Source organism: Meleagris gallopavo, chromosome 4 (assembly GCF_905368555.1).
Source record: "Meleagris gallopavo chromosome 4, MGAL_WU_HG_1.1, whole genome shotgun sequence".
Classification (NCBI taxonomy): Eukaryota; Metazoa; Chordata; class Aves; order Galliformes; family Phasianidae; genus Meleagris; species Meleagris gallopavo.
In genome coordinates, this window is record NC_139407.1 from 36,519,322 (window position 1) to 36,538,486 (window position 19,165).

A 19,165-nucleotide genomic window follows, 5' to 3' on the forward strand; every position below is an offset into this window, starting at 1 on the left:
AAGAAATTTTGCAGATGCAAACTTCTTTGCCTTGGATTCATGGTGCAGAATTTCACTGCCATAATTAGAGCGTGATTTTAAGTTCTCAAGGAAAAGAAAAGATATACAAGAAAGTAATTTTCAGTTGCATAATGTTTTACATCTTTTTTTTATAACTATGATGATGAAATTGAAAAGCAGGAAATTAATGGACTTGTTAGATTACTGCTAGCAGAAGCTCCCTTTGTGTTACTGGATTCAGGACTACTTTCCAGTTTTCAGTGCAGTCTAGGCTTTGACTTTACAGATGATCTGGGCTGATGCTTTGAAAGTCACAGGGAGAGGTATAGAGCTGTTTCTCAGATCTATTCATTTTAGTCGGCTGCACTATCTGGCCTTTAAATGATGCAAATTAAGTTGGGTTACATGCAAAATGTAAGTGCTGCTGAATTTCCTCTGAAATATTTCCTGCTTCTGTGCCTTACCTACTGTCACTAATGTTACAGAAAATCTATCGTCTTGTTCTAAAACATATTTTCAAAAATTTTCATATTTAGTATATTATGTTTATACTCTGTAACCCAAACTCTTAGGATTCTGTGTTTTTCTTAGTCCTTACTAAGGAAATTGGGAAAAACTTATTCTGACAAATACTAGGTAAAAAGAGACCTTGTTTTTTGTTGGTTTGGAAATTTCCTCTATGAAGCTTGCAGAAAAGAGTTACACAGGTTAGAAATTGGAAACTTAAGTATTGGACCATATAGGTCAACATGCATATATGTCGTAGTTTAAATGAAAAACTATATGTCTGTTTGGATGCATTTAAAGTAATTATTTCCTTAATTTCTTCAGCAACGTTCCACTGTTGCCTCTATGATGCACAGACAGGAGACTGTAGATTGCTTGAAGAAATTCAATGCAAGAAGAAAACTAAAGGTAAGAATGAAAACAATCGCAAGGACAAGTAGATAGTTTTGGAAAGATAAAAATATAATTTGGCTCTTAGTCCATCTATGAAATAAATGATCCCCAAGGGAATTTTTCTTGAATGCTACTGTAATAAGAACTGAGCATGAGGATCTTGATTTTTAACGGAAGAGAATAGAACATTATATTTTCATGTGAGCTGTGATACTGAACATTAGAAACTATGTAATGCTGGAACTGATACATCTTTTTTCCAAATCTAATCACTTTTCTAACCTACTACATAAAAGTGTTTTAAGAAAGAAATTTTAAAATGTGTACTGCATAATTTTGTTGGATTCAAAATAACAACAATCATCTTCCTGTATGCACATTAAAAACTCTTTGTTGAGGGAAAATCCCTAAGATTGTTCTTCTAGGTTATCATTTGTTTTCTACTGCATAGACAGCATAATTTTGCAAATTGTGAAATTTTCCTATTAGTACCTTACAAATCAACTTCTCTACCTATTAAAAAATTAATCCAACCAAATGAGTGAAGTAGTGAAGTCTATTTCGTATTCCACTATATATTATGCTTCTGGTTACTGTGCCCATGAATACTTGTGACTGTGTATTACAAACTTACAGTTAATAACAGATTCCCAGGATTGCTAGTAGCTGTGCAATTAAGATTGAATTACAGTTCACGACAAGTAATGCATAGCCAATCCATTCTTTCAGAGTTAAATAGTTTATTTAGTAATTAAGCAGTTTGTGTGATTTACCACGTGTGTACTTCTTTCTTCCTGTCGTGTTCTCATTCAGTACTTCAAAGAAGTATGTTACTAATTTGAAAAAATGTATGTCTACACAGGGGGCCATTTTGACAACTATGCTGGCTACCAGGAATTTCTCAGGTATGTTAACTGAGCTCCGGGTTCATATGGCCTTTATGTTTTGATGTCTGTGATGATGACTAAGATATAATTAGGATTTAGTAGCACATAAAAATCTTTGCTTTTCAAGAATATATAAACATGATATGTCTTAAGTTTTTTTCCTTTGCAGAAACAAGTGAGAGAATTTAAACTATTTGAACTAAATAGAATAAATTTTAGTAGGCATCAGTGGTGTCATTTTTAAGTAGAATGTGTCTCTTTGTATTTTTAATGTTATGTTTTGAAAGACAGACAGAATTTTCCCATTTTATTTTGGTGGAGGAAAATCAAAAATAATGGATGTAGTTCCATATGAGTAAGTATGTATCTCAAATCTCATTCAAAGATTTTATTGCATCTTGTTTTAAAGCAAAAGCAGAAAAACACACACGTTCCTTCCTTATTGCTTTTCTAAGAAGTAAGAAATGTATTAAAGTTTGTCCTTCTTTTCCTTCTTTTCCATTGCCTTATTTAATAAAGCAAGAAATGCTTCCTCTATATAAAATAATTCTGTAGTTGAGGGTACCTGAAGATTTAGATCTTTATGCAACATAAATTTTAATAGACAAAGATAAAATATGTTTACTATTAATAGACTTAGAATTGTCCTCAACAGCACTGTGGCTGGAACTAAGATACTCTGCTGAATTTTTCATTTTACCATTTGAGATCTTAAGTGCATAGTTTAAAAAAAAAAAAAAAAAAAAAAGCCAAATTCAAAAGTCTGTAATATTAAAGTCTCCCTACTCTATAATGCAACTGTAGAACAGAAACTAATTTATAGACATGATAGTGCTTTAGGCATATTTTGAATAGTAATAAGCACAGAATCATTCACAATAAATTAAATAATGATGAATGCAGAAGCAGTTTGTTCAATTTGCATAGGACTTGAAATAAACACCCCTTCCTAGCTTGCAGTATTTAATATAAACATGTAACACAGAAGATTACATTCATGTAAGTTTTACAGGGCTATGGCTTAATTTATTGCCAGTATCATTTTATTTTCAAGTTAATGCTGTAGGCTTCCTATTTTGTAGGAATTAATTATTCTTAAATGCCAAGTAAATACGTAATTTCTCATCACTTTTCATAACTTTGTCTATGTATGTAAGGGTCAATTTCAACTTTCATAATGGAAAAAACTCTGAAGTCATTTTAAAATATGATTTTGACATGAAAAGCAAACAGGATTTTGGCTTTTTTTTCCTTCTTTTTTTTTTTTCACCCATTCTCTCTATTTTATATCGTAATGATCCGTAGTATCCCTTGATGTATTTTTATTTTTCAAGTTGTTTATTCATTGTAATTCATCGCAAAGCATGCGTTTGAATGTTCTTTGTCCATAACAATGTGGTTATAAAAGTGTTTTATTTTCCTTTTTCTTTCTTCCTTTTATGTGGAATGTATATTTCTTGTGAGGTAAGACCCTCAGCACGTGAAAGGAACATCTTTTTTCTCTTCAAAATTGCTGTTTGCTGTAAATCACTTTAATTTCTTCATGTTGTCACAGTGCCATTTCTCTTTAGTCTGCTTTCTGGCTTATTAGAACTGCCGTAGGTTTTATTTATAGCTAATTCTTGTAGTTGCAAGAAATTTTTCTTTGTGGGCTTAATTTAGAATATGCTAATTGCTTTGCTATTGCAAATTCTTTAAATACTTGATTTGTATGCAGTATCTGTGCTTAGATGCATTAAAATATTTTTATATATGTATATACACATTCCAAGACAAAAACAATTCCAAGACAAAAAGGAAGTTGAGTATGAAATATGTCCTATAACATAAAACGTTGCATAATAATCCATACTGCTTACTGGGCACATTTCAAAGGACGTGCTGGCAATGCCATAAACACAATAGTTGCAGTTACTGCTTTTAGTGCCTACATTTTACTGGCACTTTTTTTTTTTTTTTTTTTAAACATATAACCTGTAATGTTGGTTTAGCATTGAAGGAACTCAGAAGTTTTATGCACAGCTGTAACCCTAGGACCTAGTTTGTTATGAGCAGCAGCCTGTAATAGTTAATGTATGTTTTCTCACATTTTTATAAGCTCTAATGGTAGAAAAGAGGCTTTGAAAGCAAAGAACTTCTGGGTTTTTTTTACCTAAAGTTCAAGAAATAGCTCCTCCCCTTTGCTTTTCCTAAATGAATTTCTGGAGTGCCTGAAATGTTTGCTGGATATAAAATATAAGGCCATGTTGTATCAGGTCCTATAAGCACACATAACAGAAATGTGTACCCTGTCCCCTCAAAATCATGTAAGACACTTTTTAAAAAATATAAATTCATGTGTTTCTGTAAATAAAACCATGCACTGTGCCTGTTGCATAATGCTGGCAAATTTAGTATTTGTTAATTTTAATTGGAAATCATGGGCCTTATGAGAGTTAGAATATCAGTCTAATAGCTGATATCCGAGGCTAACACAACGCATTTGCCTGATGTCATTTTCCAGCTGTTTTTTTGTTTGTTTGTTTTGTTTTTGTTTTTTTAATTTAAACAACACAGTAATGGACAGCAGTTATTTCTTTACAGTATTGTGGGTGATTTTTCATTTTCTGTTCTCTGCACAGAGCTAAATGTGCACTTGACGCATATATAACCAGTGTATGAGCCACAAGTACACAAATTAACTTCAGCTTTAAGCCAGATAACTCATTAACTTCAAAATCATCAGTTCATTTGAACAGCCTTAGTCTAGCAAGAACCAATCATTTTGTTCTGTTTGTTCAGTTTGGGTTTTGTTTTGTTTTTAAGAGAAGGATACCAATAATGATGGGAGCTTGTGCCAGCTCTGCCTCCTTTTGGATATGCTGGATTACTAACTGGAGCTTTCCTTTTCTAAAAAGGCTCCTGCTTCTGAGTGAAACTGTGTGTGTAGAAGAGCAGTTTCAACATAAGCTTTGGTGTACCTTCTGATAGGAAAATTGGGTCATAAACAACAGTAAAACAAAAGATACCAGACTTATCTTATAAATCTTTGGCAGAGAGTCATAGAGCATTTAGACTTCTGTGAATAGTATACTTGAACTTGGTAGATCTTTAATCATGCTTTTCTGCTGTAAATGCTTGTAACCTGTAAAGGTTCTGAACTGTGGTGTCATTTCTTGCACATTAGCTCTCTCTGGAATAATTTGGCCAGATTCTTGCCGCCACTTGAAGTGATAGAATTCAAACCTTGACAAACCTTTGAATAAAATCATGGTTTGTCATCAGTTCCTGCCATTAACAGGTTGTTCTTTCATATCTGTGACTTTTCAGACTATCACATGAGGAACTGATGCTTTATGGTGGAAAATTCCCATTGAAGCAAAGCCAGAAGTGCTTTTTTTTTAAAGTTCACTTTTCATTAAATGAAATAGACAGCAATGTACCTCTCTATGCTCTTAAGGTATTCTGTTGATGTGATATTGGGTACTTTTGTGGCACTCTCAAATTGATACCAGATGCAACTGTTTTCCTGTATGCCACCCAGGAAAGTTCCTAACTGCTGGGTTTCTCATTTTATAAGTACAATTTTATAAGTACAGTTAACCAGCAGCTATAATCAGTGGAAGAATATGATAATCTGGAGTATTAGTAGTTTAATTATTTTCAGCATTTATTTCCTACATTCAGAACAACAAAAGGAGGAAATAAAAACTGAAAATGTATCTGCAGCTGGGAGGCAAATGGGGATTTGCTACAACAGCTGATTGACCTCCATAGTAACCATCTGACACTGAAATTACTTGTCTCATTTTACAGCAGCCAAGAGTTTACTGAAAAAGCCAGATGGAGTTAAGGTAGGTTAAATGCATGCTTTAAAATATGTATTCTTAGTCATCACCTAATTGTAACTTCTGCTGGTTCTTGGAATTGAATATTGTTATTTATTTTCATTATATAATGTTGAAATTATTAAAGTTAGTAGATGAAAATTAAAAAATGAAATAACAAAAATATTTGAAAAACAAGGATTTTAATAAATGGGAAATAGAAAGCTGCTGGAGAAAATACTTTTTTTGATATTTCAGTAAAGGATGATTGTGTGACTAAATGCTAATAACTAGCTTGTAAATATAATTGATGGTTTGGTGGTGGGCACGTTTGTTTTCAAGGTTTAAGTGCTTACCGGTAGCTTTCTTGTCTTCGTGTTTCCCCTTGACTTTTCATTAGATTCCTTGGAAGACCAAAGGTTTACTGGTATTCTTGGCTCCATATGAGGTGTTTTCTGCCAGATGTACTTGCTATATTTGGCAGAACTGGAGGGTTTTACTGTCTCAACAAATCAACTCATCTTGACGAACAGATCTTGCTAAGAAGGGAACATTTTGGCAGCTTTCATACACGATTTAGAGCTCCTTTCTCATGTCACCAGATCCTGCAGGAGGAGAGATGCTTCACAAATTCTGGAAAAATACTTTGAAAAACAGACAGAAAAAAAAAAACAAAACCACTCAGCAGTGAAAAATATTTTATTTCTTTCCTTGGAGAAATCTTGAAGACTAAAACAAGTGCCTCAGGCTTTCACTATATGATGCTAAAGAAATTCTTCTGTTCTCGATGTATTGTCTCAGGAGTGTATCTTTGACCTGAATTTTAATTTATTATTAACTTTTTCCCTGAACAAAACATTATATACTTAAATAATGGATTCATAGTATATTTGATCCTATTCTCCCAAATACTCACACTTTTCCTATAAAATAAGCTTGACTGACTGAAAATGAAGTGAGTCCACCATGATTTCAGAGCTTCTCACTGACAAGTAGATATCTTACTTATCTGGAGAAGCACACAGTCAGCACTATTTTGTCATGTCTGTGGAAAATCCTTAAGATGTGTTGTTGTGGAATATCTAAATTTTATGTACTTCAGCTGAACAGCTTTTCTTTTTTAAATATCATTCCTCCTACAGGTCTACCATGGTATTATTCTATCTCAATTTTTATTATAATACTACAAACAATTGTTGCCAAAATTTTGCCTAAGTTGTTACTTTGGTTTTCAGCAGATTTTGTACCTACTGTTTGCCTGCATGGTCATGTGGAGCAAAGGGAGTAAATTTACGTCTGGGGAAGTCTTATTTTTGTCATTTATTTTATTGAGATACTATATTCTCCATAGCGCTTTTTTACTCCTTCCTACAGCTTAAGCTGTCTTTTCCTATTTAAAAAAAAGAAAAAAAAGAAAAGAAAGAAATATACTGTACGCCATGCATTGATACTTTAAATCCAACCAGTCACATTTTCTTCTTTTCCTTTCTCTCTGACTGGTCAATTCAGAAAAGGAAGTCCAGTTCGAGTGTTCAAATGATGGTGAGGATCTTTATCTGACAGATTTTTCCTCCGGTGAAACATTCACACCTAGAAATCAAACAGTTGCATTTAGTTTTGTTAACATACTGCAAGGAGCTGCAAGACTTTACAGTACAACCTTGTGAATTTTAAGCCTGCAGTTGCTATATGCCATCCACACTGAATTGTTCTCCAGTTCTTCCAAGCAAGATATTTATTTATTTATTTATTTGTTTATGTATTTATTTATTTATTTAACCTGGGGACATATGAAAACAAACAAAAAGTAGATGTAACATTGGCCAATGCAGCTATCCTTAGTAAATAAAAATAGTAACAGAATAGCAATCCTATAATAGCCTTCCATTAATTTTTAAAATCTCCTTTTATTTAGAGCTAATAATATTAATTACATAACTCAAACTACATTGTTCTGCACAGTGAACCCCTTTAATTGAGCAGCTATACGTCAGGATGCCATACTAATTGCTTAGGAGTCAAAAAACAATTTCACAGCCCTTCTCTACTACAATCTCCCAACTAACTTCCTTCACGGCTCAAAGTTTTGTCACAAGACATCCCAGCTGGCAGCCAGTCTCTCTTCTTTCTCCTCAGCCTACTCTATAGCCATGGATTCATTCGGCCTCTGCGATCGCACACAACAACCTGTTGTATTCCTGTTTGTTGTGGTTTTGAATCTGACTTTTGTGAGGTCTGTGATCATCTGCTGTGATATCCCAGGCCTCTTGTGCTGCTGCCGCAGGTAGAAATAAGGCAAACGCTCCTCATCCACACCTTTCACTGGAATGTGCAACTCTCCTTGAAAGGCAAAAGTGCTGGTATGGTCTGAGAAGGCATGCAGTTATGTAGGTAAATTGTCTGCTCTTCAAGTGAGTGAAGAGTTTCACTGACAGGATCAGTGGTTACAGTGCCCAAATGAGAATTACTGGAAACATGTGGTGAAGATATTTTTAGTATCCAAATGTGAAGTGGGTTTTATCTTTTCATTACAGAAGTGCTATTTGAAAGATTAAGCCCCAAGCTGCAGATCTTGTTTCTTAAAATATTTTTGTAACATTTTGACCAAAGATGTGTAATTATTCTGCAGTTGGCTCAGCTGTTGGCATATTTGTGTTCGTCCAGCCTGCACCGTGATCAGACATATAAGGGTGGCACTTGACAAGTGATGCACTAGTTTTCCTTCTTCACATCAAATAAAAGATAACCACATGAGTATAATTGAACTTTTCATATGAAAATCTTTTATTCCTTTTGGAATCATTTCCCTCTCCTGTTAAAATAAGTGCAAAATGCACAATGTCTAATAGATGAACAAATAAGCACAAGTATATATTCTATGAGAGAGAAGGTATAAGGCTTGTTGCTGTTTTCTCTCTAAGTTTCAAAGTACTGTGTATACAGAATAATTAATTTTTAGTTGCTATCTCTTTCTGCTTTTGATAATGAATGATCTATTCTTGTTAGTTTTAAGAAGTTCTGAATATATTTCCTGCAGTTTTCAGCAGTAGCTGTAATGGATATTATTTATTTTTATAGGACTTTCATCAAGGGAGTATGGACCCAAGCCTGCTCTCCTTACTCAGGCAAAATTGGAATTGGAATTTGATTAACCCGTTTTCATTATATATTCAACAGCAAGCATTTGTTTGGCATATCACTTTTTATTTTATTTTATTTTTATTAAGCTACTACTGAATAGGACTGTATGAAATCTGGTGAAATTGTTTCTTATTTCATGTTTTTTACTTTACGTGCATCTGTGCCTTTTGTTAAGTGCTTTTTTTTGTAGTCTTTTAAGGACTACGTTGTTGCCAAATAAGAACCGTTAATGATACAACGTAATACACAGTTTTTCTCTTGTTTTAAAAGGTTGGTATGCTGTCAAGCAATGTTCTATGTGTACTCACTATTCCATAACTTTCCTGTAGAGAACTTTCATCTATAGAAGTAGTGGGGTGTTTTTTAAAAAGTTTTTCCTGAGTGAGGAGTTCAGGTTTTACCAATCTCACAGCCCTATAAATATCTCGACAAGTTAATAATGAATGAAATATGAAATGCTCACTAATACCTCTCTGTGTGAGTGAAATTATGCACCAAGGTAATTTTCTCTCCCTATCTTGAGTTCAGACACCTTTGCAACTTATGGCTGAAATATCACCAAAAGTTTGTAAGAGTGAATAGATAAATGAAACTTACTTGGCAATAACTAAGCTAACTTGGAACATAAACACTTGGAGATCAATAATACTTACATTTTCTCTTAATGACAGTTTCTTTAGAAAAACTGTTATTTAAAAAGAAAAATTGGTATCTTGTCCTTCTACTGTAGACCAATGTGAACTTTGATTTTAAATCAATGAAATTTATTTTTGTCCTGCATGGGACATGGAGGCCCTATCACAAATATTATTAAATAATGTGTAGTATAAGAACAACATTCCCTGCCATTAACTAACTAGGCTATTTTGTATTCTTCAAAGTCAATCTTTGCTATGGTGAGGAAATTTGCAGTCTGTCATTAGGTAATGCAAACCCTGCTGACATTTCTATAATCTAGACACGTTCAATATGAGACTTCAGCTAAGCTGCAGGCATAATACATACTATCAATAAATCATCTGCCACACCTGTACCAAAGTAAAATAATAGTAAAAAAATGTTGAGGACATTAATAGATTTCAGAGAACTTTGCCAGCAGTGCTAACTTGCAGAATCTTGAATTAACTGAAGCATTGGTACAGACAGAAGCACTGCACTACACTGCGCTGCTGAGAAGCTGAGTACTTCATGTGAGGCTACAGAGTCATTGGTTAGTTTAAATTAGAAATCAGATGTTATGGCTCTCTTTATTCAGTCCTATTCTAGGACTTCCTCTTTATTTATGCTTTTTCATATATATTACATAACACATCTTCATTTGCTAATTGGTTTTAGAAAGAAAACCATTTTTTTCTTCTTTAAGAAGAAAAAATACCTTAGAAGTTTACTAGTGCTTTTTCTTTTAAATGATGAAGTGATACAACAGTTCATTAAGGAAACAATTTTGTACTTTTATTTCTTTGTTTTGCACATTTTTTATTAAGCACTATGATTAAAAGGTTCAGTAGATATTTTTTGGATCTAAGTCTTTCAAGACTCTTTGTTTATGCTAATAATATTTCTGCATGCTGCTTTGGACTGCTCTTGTTAAAATTAAACATGATGGAAGCATACATGAAATTTTTTTCTAATAATAGTGAAAGAAAAAGTGACATATTTCGAACTAATTTTACTGATAATTAAGTCTTGCTTTCTAGTGCATGTAAACAGTGGCTTGGTACATGATTTTCAATATTTCTGTTCTCTTCATACCATGATATTTATGAAAGCTGGATTTTAAAAAATGGATTTAAAGAATCAGATAACTTTACAGTTACTGCTAACATCACTGGAAGTTTATATAAGTAAAAGTCAAAAGACTTGTAGAGGTGATGCTGTGCTAAGCTTAAGAATTAGCGTGATGACCTAGATGTAAGTTAAGCAGATCTGCAGTGATTTGTGGCTTAAGACTACAGATACTCTAGTGTGAAACCTTACGTTTCAATTTATGGTGCCTAAATTGAGAGGCTGCTGTTCAGTTACTGCAGGAAACTTTAGTTAACGAAGATCACAGCTGGCAATTATTTTGTAGAAAATAATACCAAAAAAAGTTGAAGAGACACTAGTCTCTTTCCAGCATTAGTCATATTTATTCAGATTTGTTCCCAGAAGACGATAGAAATAATCTATAGATGTCTGAAAAGCTATGAGGAATCAAATATTATTTATGGTAGCGATTAGTAATTAAGAAATAACAAGTAAAGTAGAGCGCAGTTTTTTAATACTGTTGCATGATATGAAGTCATAACGACAAATTAGTACTCTTCTCAAGCCCATATTAATTATTTTCTCTTCTTGTATGTTTATAACTACCATTTAAACGCTCTCTGTTCTTTTAAGTGTCACAGACAAGATCTTCTATACAGTATACAGAACTTCATATAGCGCATCATATAGTCGTAGCTAATTTTTTTTGAGGGGTTGCAGCTAGCTATAAGATCTATTGTTAGCGTTCTTTCAAGTTCATAAGTTCATCTTTCTGTGATTCTTTATTTCCATATCTATATCTATATATAGATATCTATATCTGTATATAGATGTTCTATACAGAGAGATATAGATACAGTGTCTACGAAGAGTTCTAAGGCCTGTCTGTTTCTATTTTCTGCATACCTACAGATAAACAACAAAACGAACGTGGTAACCAGCCCCAAGGAAAATATTCCTACCCCTGCGCTGGTATACCTGGAATCTTCCTTCTCATGCTATCTTGAAGTTTTTGACTGTCTTCTGTTTGTTCTCCCTACTTTTTTTTTGCTTTTTCATGCATTTACCCCGCTTGCTTTCTAAGAACAGGTTTTGAAAACTCCTTTTGTTTGAATTATGGTGATTTTTTTGTGTGTGTGGGGAAGTCCATTGTTGCAGCGTGTTTATTAATAGAAACCATTATGTGGAAGCTGGATGCAATGGTCGTACCATTTGTAACTGTAGTTGAATTTTTTGCATGCTCTGCCAGAAAGTGAGGAGAATGCGCTTTTATGTTGCTCTTAGCATTTTGCCTGATGATTGTTTGAATCTTTTTAATGCTAACCTTCTGCCAAAAAAATATATATATTTTTTTTTTCTCTGCTTTTGCCTTAGTATAAGTACTGATGTCAAGGACAGTAACAAGATTATTGCTAGGTAACCATAAACTAGACCTTATTCAGATTTTTATTCCATATTTCCTGAGACTCAGCAGGACTTTGCAAGTCTTCCCTGGAATCTAGAGGCATGTAGTCCTAAACTTTCTAGCTTATTTCTCTTGCATTTAAGTCTGCGGGAGACATTACTCATTAACAAGCACTGCTAGGAACATACTGCTAATCAGTGCTGTTCGTAACAGTTTCTATTGCAAGCTCCTGTTTCTTAGGCATGTACGTGTCACAAGGGTCACAAATAAAAGTGTTGATATAATGAGTAGCTAATTTAGTGAGGTTTCCCATATGCCTGCATGTATCACTTTGGAAACATGAAAAATTCACACATGTTGATTCAGATTTTTCATCTTTAATTTTTTTGTGCCCCTAGAACTGAAGCATACATTGCTAAGTAATTTTAAGGGCAGGTTAACAGGTTTTATACATGAGTATATGTCTGTAGGTTCTCAGACATGGCCACTTACAATGATCCATGCAGAAAGTATGCCGGCCAGCTGCTGGTTCAAACATTATTTAATCTTTTTTTTTTGTTAAGAGAAAAGGATTTGGGGAAATTTAGCTTGAAAGTGATGCCAAGATCTCTTTTGTTTACTTTTTGCAGCTCCAACTGGGCAGCAATTGGTAACAATTGGTATATTTTCCTAAACACTGTAGTGTTTGAAGATATTTAGCTCCTACAATCTTCATCAATCCATCTGTATTTTTATTTCATCACTGTTGTGTTAATATTAATACAAGCAAACATGCTTAAAGAGGTCATTTCTGGCCTTCTTGTCTGACCTGGCTTAAACAAGAAAAGGAGCAAAGTGTTTAGTGTGATCTTGTGGGGAAAAAAGAGAAAAAAGGAAGAAAAAAAAGCCTCTGCCTCTGCAGGTCTCAGGAGCTTCAAAGCCCTGCTTGCATTGGTCGTGAATAAGGTCTCTGCATGCTGCTGCATTTGGTGAGATGGTCTTTTTTTGCTGGCTTGCTGCTGAGGAAATCTATAATAGAGACATCCAGTTTCATTCTCTGGCAACAGTTAACGGTTGTTTCAGCTCTTGTCACTGTTCAGCATTTCTGAGCTGGCTCTTCTTGCATCCCTCACGCTAATGAGAATGTGTTTACCAATGAGAACTCTTTTTCTCTTTATTTTGTTCTTGCTCAGGAGCCCCAAACTACAGTTATCCACAACCCTGATGGAAATAAGGTATTCAGAAAGAATCAACTCCATCTTGCCTTTCAAATCCCACAATTCATTCACTGTTCCACAGCAGAATAGGGCGAAAAGGGAATTTATTGAAGAAAGTCTCATTCCTGCATTTATTACATCCGGTGTCTTTTGAGCCTGTTTCATCTGTGTCCATCAGTGTTCTGCTGGGTGCCGCGCTTCTGAAACTCACAGGGGAGTCAGTAGCAATTGGCAGAGTTCTGCACCTTCCGCAGCAAGGCTCAGGGAGCATTATGTGCTGCTTATTTCAGCTGAAAATTCTCTTAAGTTAAGAGGGGGAAAAAAAGAACGTTGTTCTCAGAGTGTGGTGAGATTATACCAACAAGTTTCATGTGCAGTTGTCTCCTTAGATAAAGATATAATTTCAGTTTATCCCATCTGTTTTTTCTCAGCATGCCTATATATCATGTTGTGACATGCCTTTTGTGCAGGTCTTTGTTTTCTTCCATAACATCGCTGAGCTGTTTCAAAACAAATTAACATTTCAAGTAACAAAGAGGTCTTATTTTTTATTCATTTTTTTCTTCCTGCTGCTTTCTTTGTGTGTGTGTGTACTGTGGCATTTGTGTTTGGTAGCTGATTCCTAAAACGTGGTTTATTTTTTGTGGATTTTTTTTGTTATTGTTGTTGTTGTTGTTTTTTCCATGCATGGACTTGAAAAGGGCCAGGAAATATCATCTATTTGAACATAACATATGTTCCTAGGGTTCCTGCAAAGAACTTATTCTTCAGCAAAAATTTCACTGTTTACAGTGCTGACATAAAGAATTGTCATTTCGTCCATCTAGTCTAACTACTTGTGATTTCTTTATGAGAGAAGGATTGAATCTGAGTGAAAAAATAACGCATGCAGACATTTTCAAGCATGACAGTGCTGATGGTGTGTATTGTGCTTGTATACTCTGTTCCTTTGTGTACCTCTGTAGAACTTCGAGCTTTTATTTTCATGTTACTGCTTTTTCAGCTTCCCAAGTTTTAACTCAAAGACAACAAATAGCCTGTGTTTGAATTCTAATCTAAGCTTTTTTGCTGAAGTCCACTAAAGACCAGAAGGAAACAAAATATTGGCGTGACTACATCTACTTGTCTTTATTATGTAATCATAGCAAATAAAATACTTAATGTCCCAAAATGTCACAGCAGACAAACAAACCACTTAATTCGGAGAGTGTCTCCTAAATTTTTGTGAAAGTCTATTCATTATAGTACGGCAACTGGAGTGGATGCTTCAATATTACAGGCTACATCTGCCGTGTGAGCTTGTGCATGGTGTTCACAGCTTGTACTCGTGTGGGGTTTTTGTTTACTCATCAGTATCTAATACTTGAAGTGAAAGAGCATGATACATCTGTGTAGAGTGAAACGTCTAACACCAGCTAGTACCAGAAAAGCATGGTGACTTGTTCGATTTTGTTTGTGTGTGAATTGATTCATGTAGTTTTATTTATGAATGCACATACATTTTGTTTTTAAAATCTAAGTAATTCATTAACTATTGGAACATTCTTTCTTCTCAGCCTTGTGAGGAGCTAGCAAATAAAGGGCACTGTCAAATTCTCATTTAGTTACTTAACTGTAAAATCACTTAAAGAGTTATATACAATTCCATCTCTGGTGTCTGTCTTTCAGTATAAAATAGCCCAGTTTATCCCTTTTGCTATTGAGCTGTGAATTAAAAGAAGAAAAAAATGCTGATTGCACTTTTCAAAAAAAGTGTACAGATAAAAAATCAACTTTAAAAACTATCATGCTTTCTAAAAATATTTTCCTATTAGATTTGACAACGCCCTGTTGAATTCATCTGTATTAGTTCATGTATCCTGTAATTAATGAAAGACTGAGATGCAGTATTCTTGCCGTTTTAACAGAGTGGAGGTTTAAATTAAACTATCTGATAGATGAGTCATTTCTCTGAATGGTTGCTTGAAAGATGCTTCAGTTTGTCCAAGTTGTTATCGTAAATTTACCAATTCTCTGTCTCCTTTGATTTTTTTCAATCACACAGTATAAAAGCGACAGAAATATCTGGTTTTCTTAAAATCACTCCCAGACTTTGTTTTAATGTACATTGCATATGTCTTGTGAGTGGAAAACCAATTTTGATATGCAGCATGAAGAAGTCTGCATATTTAAAAACTGGAACAAAACGACTGACTTTATGTAGTTTGTTAATCACTGGTTAATCAGTTAAAATGGCAAGCTCTCCTCTTACTTGGCTGAGGTTCATCTAACATTTCAGAAGGATTTTGTACAGCTGGATGTTAAAGAAAAAACATACTTCCTTTACGTTCCTGTGAAGTAAAAGCACTAGACAGCAGGAAATGTATTTATTATGTTCCCTTTTGTAGTTAGAGACAATGTTTGACATCAGTTTAAGGTGACATTGTCTCAGTCAGTGTGTGACCATTTGTCTGCGAACTACATCCCATTATGCTTCCAGGCTTTGCATGATATCTGTAACTAACTGTAATTTGCAAAGGCTCATAAATAAGTTGGCTTCTTTTATACATTCTGCTTATATTTACTTCTCAACAGGAATCCACAGAGAGTTCCAATACAACCATTGAAGATGAAGATGTGAAAGGTATGATTTTAAGCTTGCAATATTTGGAGAAGCAGTAACATGAGTTATGTGAATGTACTTCATTAAGTTACTAAACACAAAACTCCTAATGAATCATAAGAGAAAATACTATTTTTCTTTTTTAAATGAAATTATCTTTACACTCTTTGTTACTTCTGACATGTTTCAGACTTGTCACTGGGTTTTCAGTTGCCCAAATATCATTTCACTGGACATTTTGAAATGAAGAACATGAAATTAATGCTTATTAGCTAAAATAGTTATTCTAGTAGTGGTAGTAGCAGATGAAGAATGTAGCTTGCATTTGGTTTGGATATTTAATTTTTGTAGATTTCTTTTTTTTTTTTTGAGGTCACTATTTAATTTTTATTCTGTTCAGATGCCAGTGTTTCTTCATATTCCTCTTTCGTTCTGGCCATTCAGTTATTTTAATATTCTTTCATTCTTCAAAAAAGGAAAACCAACAACTTTCCTATATAATTAATTCTGTAACTTCACAGAAATTGTTGGGGTTTTTTTTGTTTGTGTTTTTTTTTCCCATTAAATATTATACTATGTCATTACTCTATTTAATAACATTTTCTTTTTAAACTAGATATTGGGTTTGTGTTTCACTGTTCACAGAAATGATTGTTTTTCAGCCTCTAAGGAAAATGTTACACATAGAAGTGAAGTGCAAGCCATAGATGGTAGTAAAAAGAAAAGATAGGGAATAGGGAAGAGAAATCTTAGTTAATCATTATATAGTATGGGGATTGCTTAATGTTGTAAGCTGTGTAATGCACTTAGGAATCCTTGTTAACAGTATGTATTAGCAAGTTGCAGCTTAAAATACAGCTTGAATCCACCCACGTGCTTCATTTGTCTCAGAAGAGTATGAGAGCATTTTAGAATTTAGAAGAGATCTAGTCGTAAAGTATTTAGAATTGTATCACAAATGTCTAGTACTCAATTTCTGGTTTATAGTACAGGCGCTATCCATGGTTCATAAGGAAATACCAGTAATGCCAGATTAATACATTGATAGCATACTGTTTTAGGATTCAGTGATGTTTGCTAATCAAATATTAAACAAGGAATACAATATAGGATAATTTATTCATTGAGAGACACCATTGTCTGAGTGACAGTTCAAATGAGTATCATTTACATGGCAAGATTGTGTGTGCTTCATGTTGTAAGTAAATAATTTTTTTGGTTATTTTGGGAAATGATACATTTTCAGTTTCTAAAGACAAGCAGATTTGAATTCCACTCACCTTTCATGTGCTATCAAATAATATCCAGGGTTCATATAGCATATATTTTATTACGCAGTGTTCTTATGTTTCAAATATTTCAGAAGAATCAATAACGGAAAAGAAATTTAAATAATTCATAGAGATGCAAGTCCACTATTCTGTTACTGCAAAGGTTGTGTGCCAGAGGGTCAGGAATAGCTAGGAAGTGCTAATTCCTTCCCTGTGCCCTATAAGGGAAGAGCAAAATAAAGATCAAGATGCAATTTCCTGGGCTAAACTTATTCTATATCCAGAATGCAATGATATACTTACTAACTAGTTTTCTTCTCTTTCTGATGTGCTCAGAAAAAGATGACATTTTATGTGTCCTTACTGCTCCCTTAGTTACCTTCCACTAATGAGTATGAGGAAATGCACAGTGGCAGAAGAGTAAGTCTATATTCTGTACAGACTTACACATTAGACTTGTTTTATATTTCTGAGGGTTTCTGCACAAATACAAGACCAACGAACAAATCTAGAAATATTCAATAGAAGAATAGAATTCTCTGAATAGAATTCAGAGAAGCAGAAAAGGACATTTCTAGATGACAGTATATATGCTACAGAATGTTTAGAAGGCTTTATCCATAAAGTAATAAGAGTTTTGAAGACAGAAATTCAAACAGTAGGATATGGATAATTGCAATGTACTATTTATGAAGAGGTTAATAAAATGAAAAGTTACTTAGATTATTAAAATGTTGTTTAAAATATCCACTATTTATTGTAGGTTGCTGATTTCTTCTAGGCTATTTTAAGATCACACACCTTTTATGTAGGGTATTATTTCCTAATTGTGCAAAGAGCAGAAACAAAAATGTGTAAATTCTATTTAGAAATACTTGTTATTAATATGATGAGAGACTTCCATAGCTCAGTCACGCTCTTATTCCATGTACTGCAAGTTTCATTGAACAGATTGACAGTTCTTGAAAAAAATGGACTTGTAATGTATGTGAAAAGTATTCACGCATTCTTTGATATGAACAAAAAAGTTTGTGTACCCCTTTGTTATACTGGCTGACCAACAACCAAGAGTACAGCAGGATAAGAAAAGCAGTTATCTGTAGCTATTCCAGAAACCTTCTCTGGAGTAATATTTGGCTTTGTAGATTTTACATGGTTTCACTTACTCGTGAAATTCTAAAGAGTGATCACAAGTATAAGTTTTTGATTTTCAGGTTTTCACTTGTCAAATTCCTTTTCTAATGCATGAAGTTTTTACTTATTTTTACTTCAGTCACAGGAAAACTACATGCAGAGAAATTAGAAACTACGGTTAGCTGTTATTTCAGCATAGGTCAGGTACATTTCATTGGGATGCTTTCACTGTGTAAGTAATGAAATGCCTGTGTTTTAAATATATTTCTTGACTTTCACATTCACTTAATTTACTGTTCTGTTACTCTTTAGTGGAAAATATTAGTTGATTGTTTGAAAACTGAAGAGTGTCTTCAGAATTGTCATGACCTTTGCAAATCCTTATATATCATTTTATGGATTAGTTATTTACAATGTGTTTTTTTATACTTATTTTATTGACATATAAAGAATTATCTTTTTCATGTCAGTGGTTCATCTACCTTATAGAAATGAAAGAAGTGGCCTTGAGCATTACTTTAGTATCCAAAGTATAATAGATACCATTTGCATTGATGGTGAGGAAGAGATGTAACAAAATTTATGAAGCATGAAGTGCAGTATTGAAAGTGAAGATGTTATATTATGGTGCATGTGGAATTTGTTGGTCATTTACATCAATGGCAGCTTGCAGAGGAAAGCAAAGCAAGCCTATGGCAGCTTAGTGTGTTGCTTCTGCTGCTACTCTTAGGACTGCTTTGGGAAAGGCTGAAGAGCTCAGATGCTGTATAGTTAATTTCTGCAGTGTTACACGCTGATATAAATTTCTCAACTTTTGCATAGTTGACAATGACTTTCTTTTGGTGGATATATTTTTATCCACTGCTACTAGAAATGTAGCTGCAAATTGTAACTTACGTTAAACTATATTTAGCTCTAGTTAAGTCAGTGATATTGCTCTTGGTTTCCAGAGTTTTAATGAATCATTTCACTTCCATTTGAACAAAATCTTGGGCATGTTAACAGCCAGTACCCACTCACTTTAAATAACAGCCCGCTAATAGTGATCTGAGTTAATGCAAAGTGTTGACTTGGAGA

The 19,165-nt window shown here is 33.8% G+C and overlaps 1 protein-coding gene across 23 annotated transcripts in view; it reads left to right on the top strand.

Annotated features, from left to right (window-relative positions):
- The window catches only part of CAMK2D (calcium/calmodulin dependent protein kinase II delta), a 162,085-nt gene that overhangs the window by 119,602 nt on the left and 23,318 nt on the right, over positions 1 to 19,165 (top strand). For 5 of the 23 annotated variants that reach the window (XM_085222861.1, XM_085222862.1, XM_085222859.1 and 2 more), the window contains 7 exons: positions 832 to 915; positions 1,763 to 1,805; positions 5,583 to 5,620; positions 7,103 to 7,135; positions 11,393 to 11,452; positions 13,058 to 13,099; positions 15,656 to 15,704. In XM_085222861.1, coding sequence (XP_085078987.1) covers positions 832 to 915; positions 1,763 to 1,805; positions 5,583 to 5,620; positions 7,103 to 7,135; positions 11,393 to 11,452; positions 13,058 to 13,099; positions 15,656 to 15,704 — 349 coding nt within the window. The remainder of the gene's footprint in view (positions 1 to 831; positions 916 to 1,762; positions 1,806 to 5,582; positions 5,621 to 7,102; positions 7,136 to 11,392; positions 11,453 to 13,057; positions 13,100 to 15,655; positions 15,705 to 19,165) is intronic. The other 18 variants (XM_085222864.1, XM_085222866.1, XM_085222881.1 and 15 more) reach the window with 11 other exon arrangements.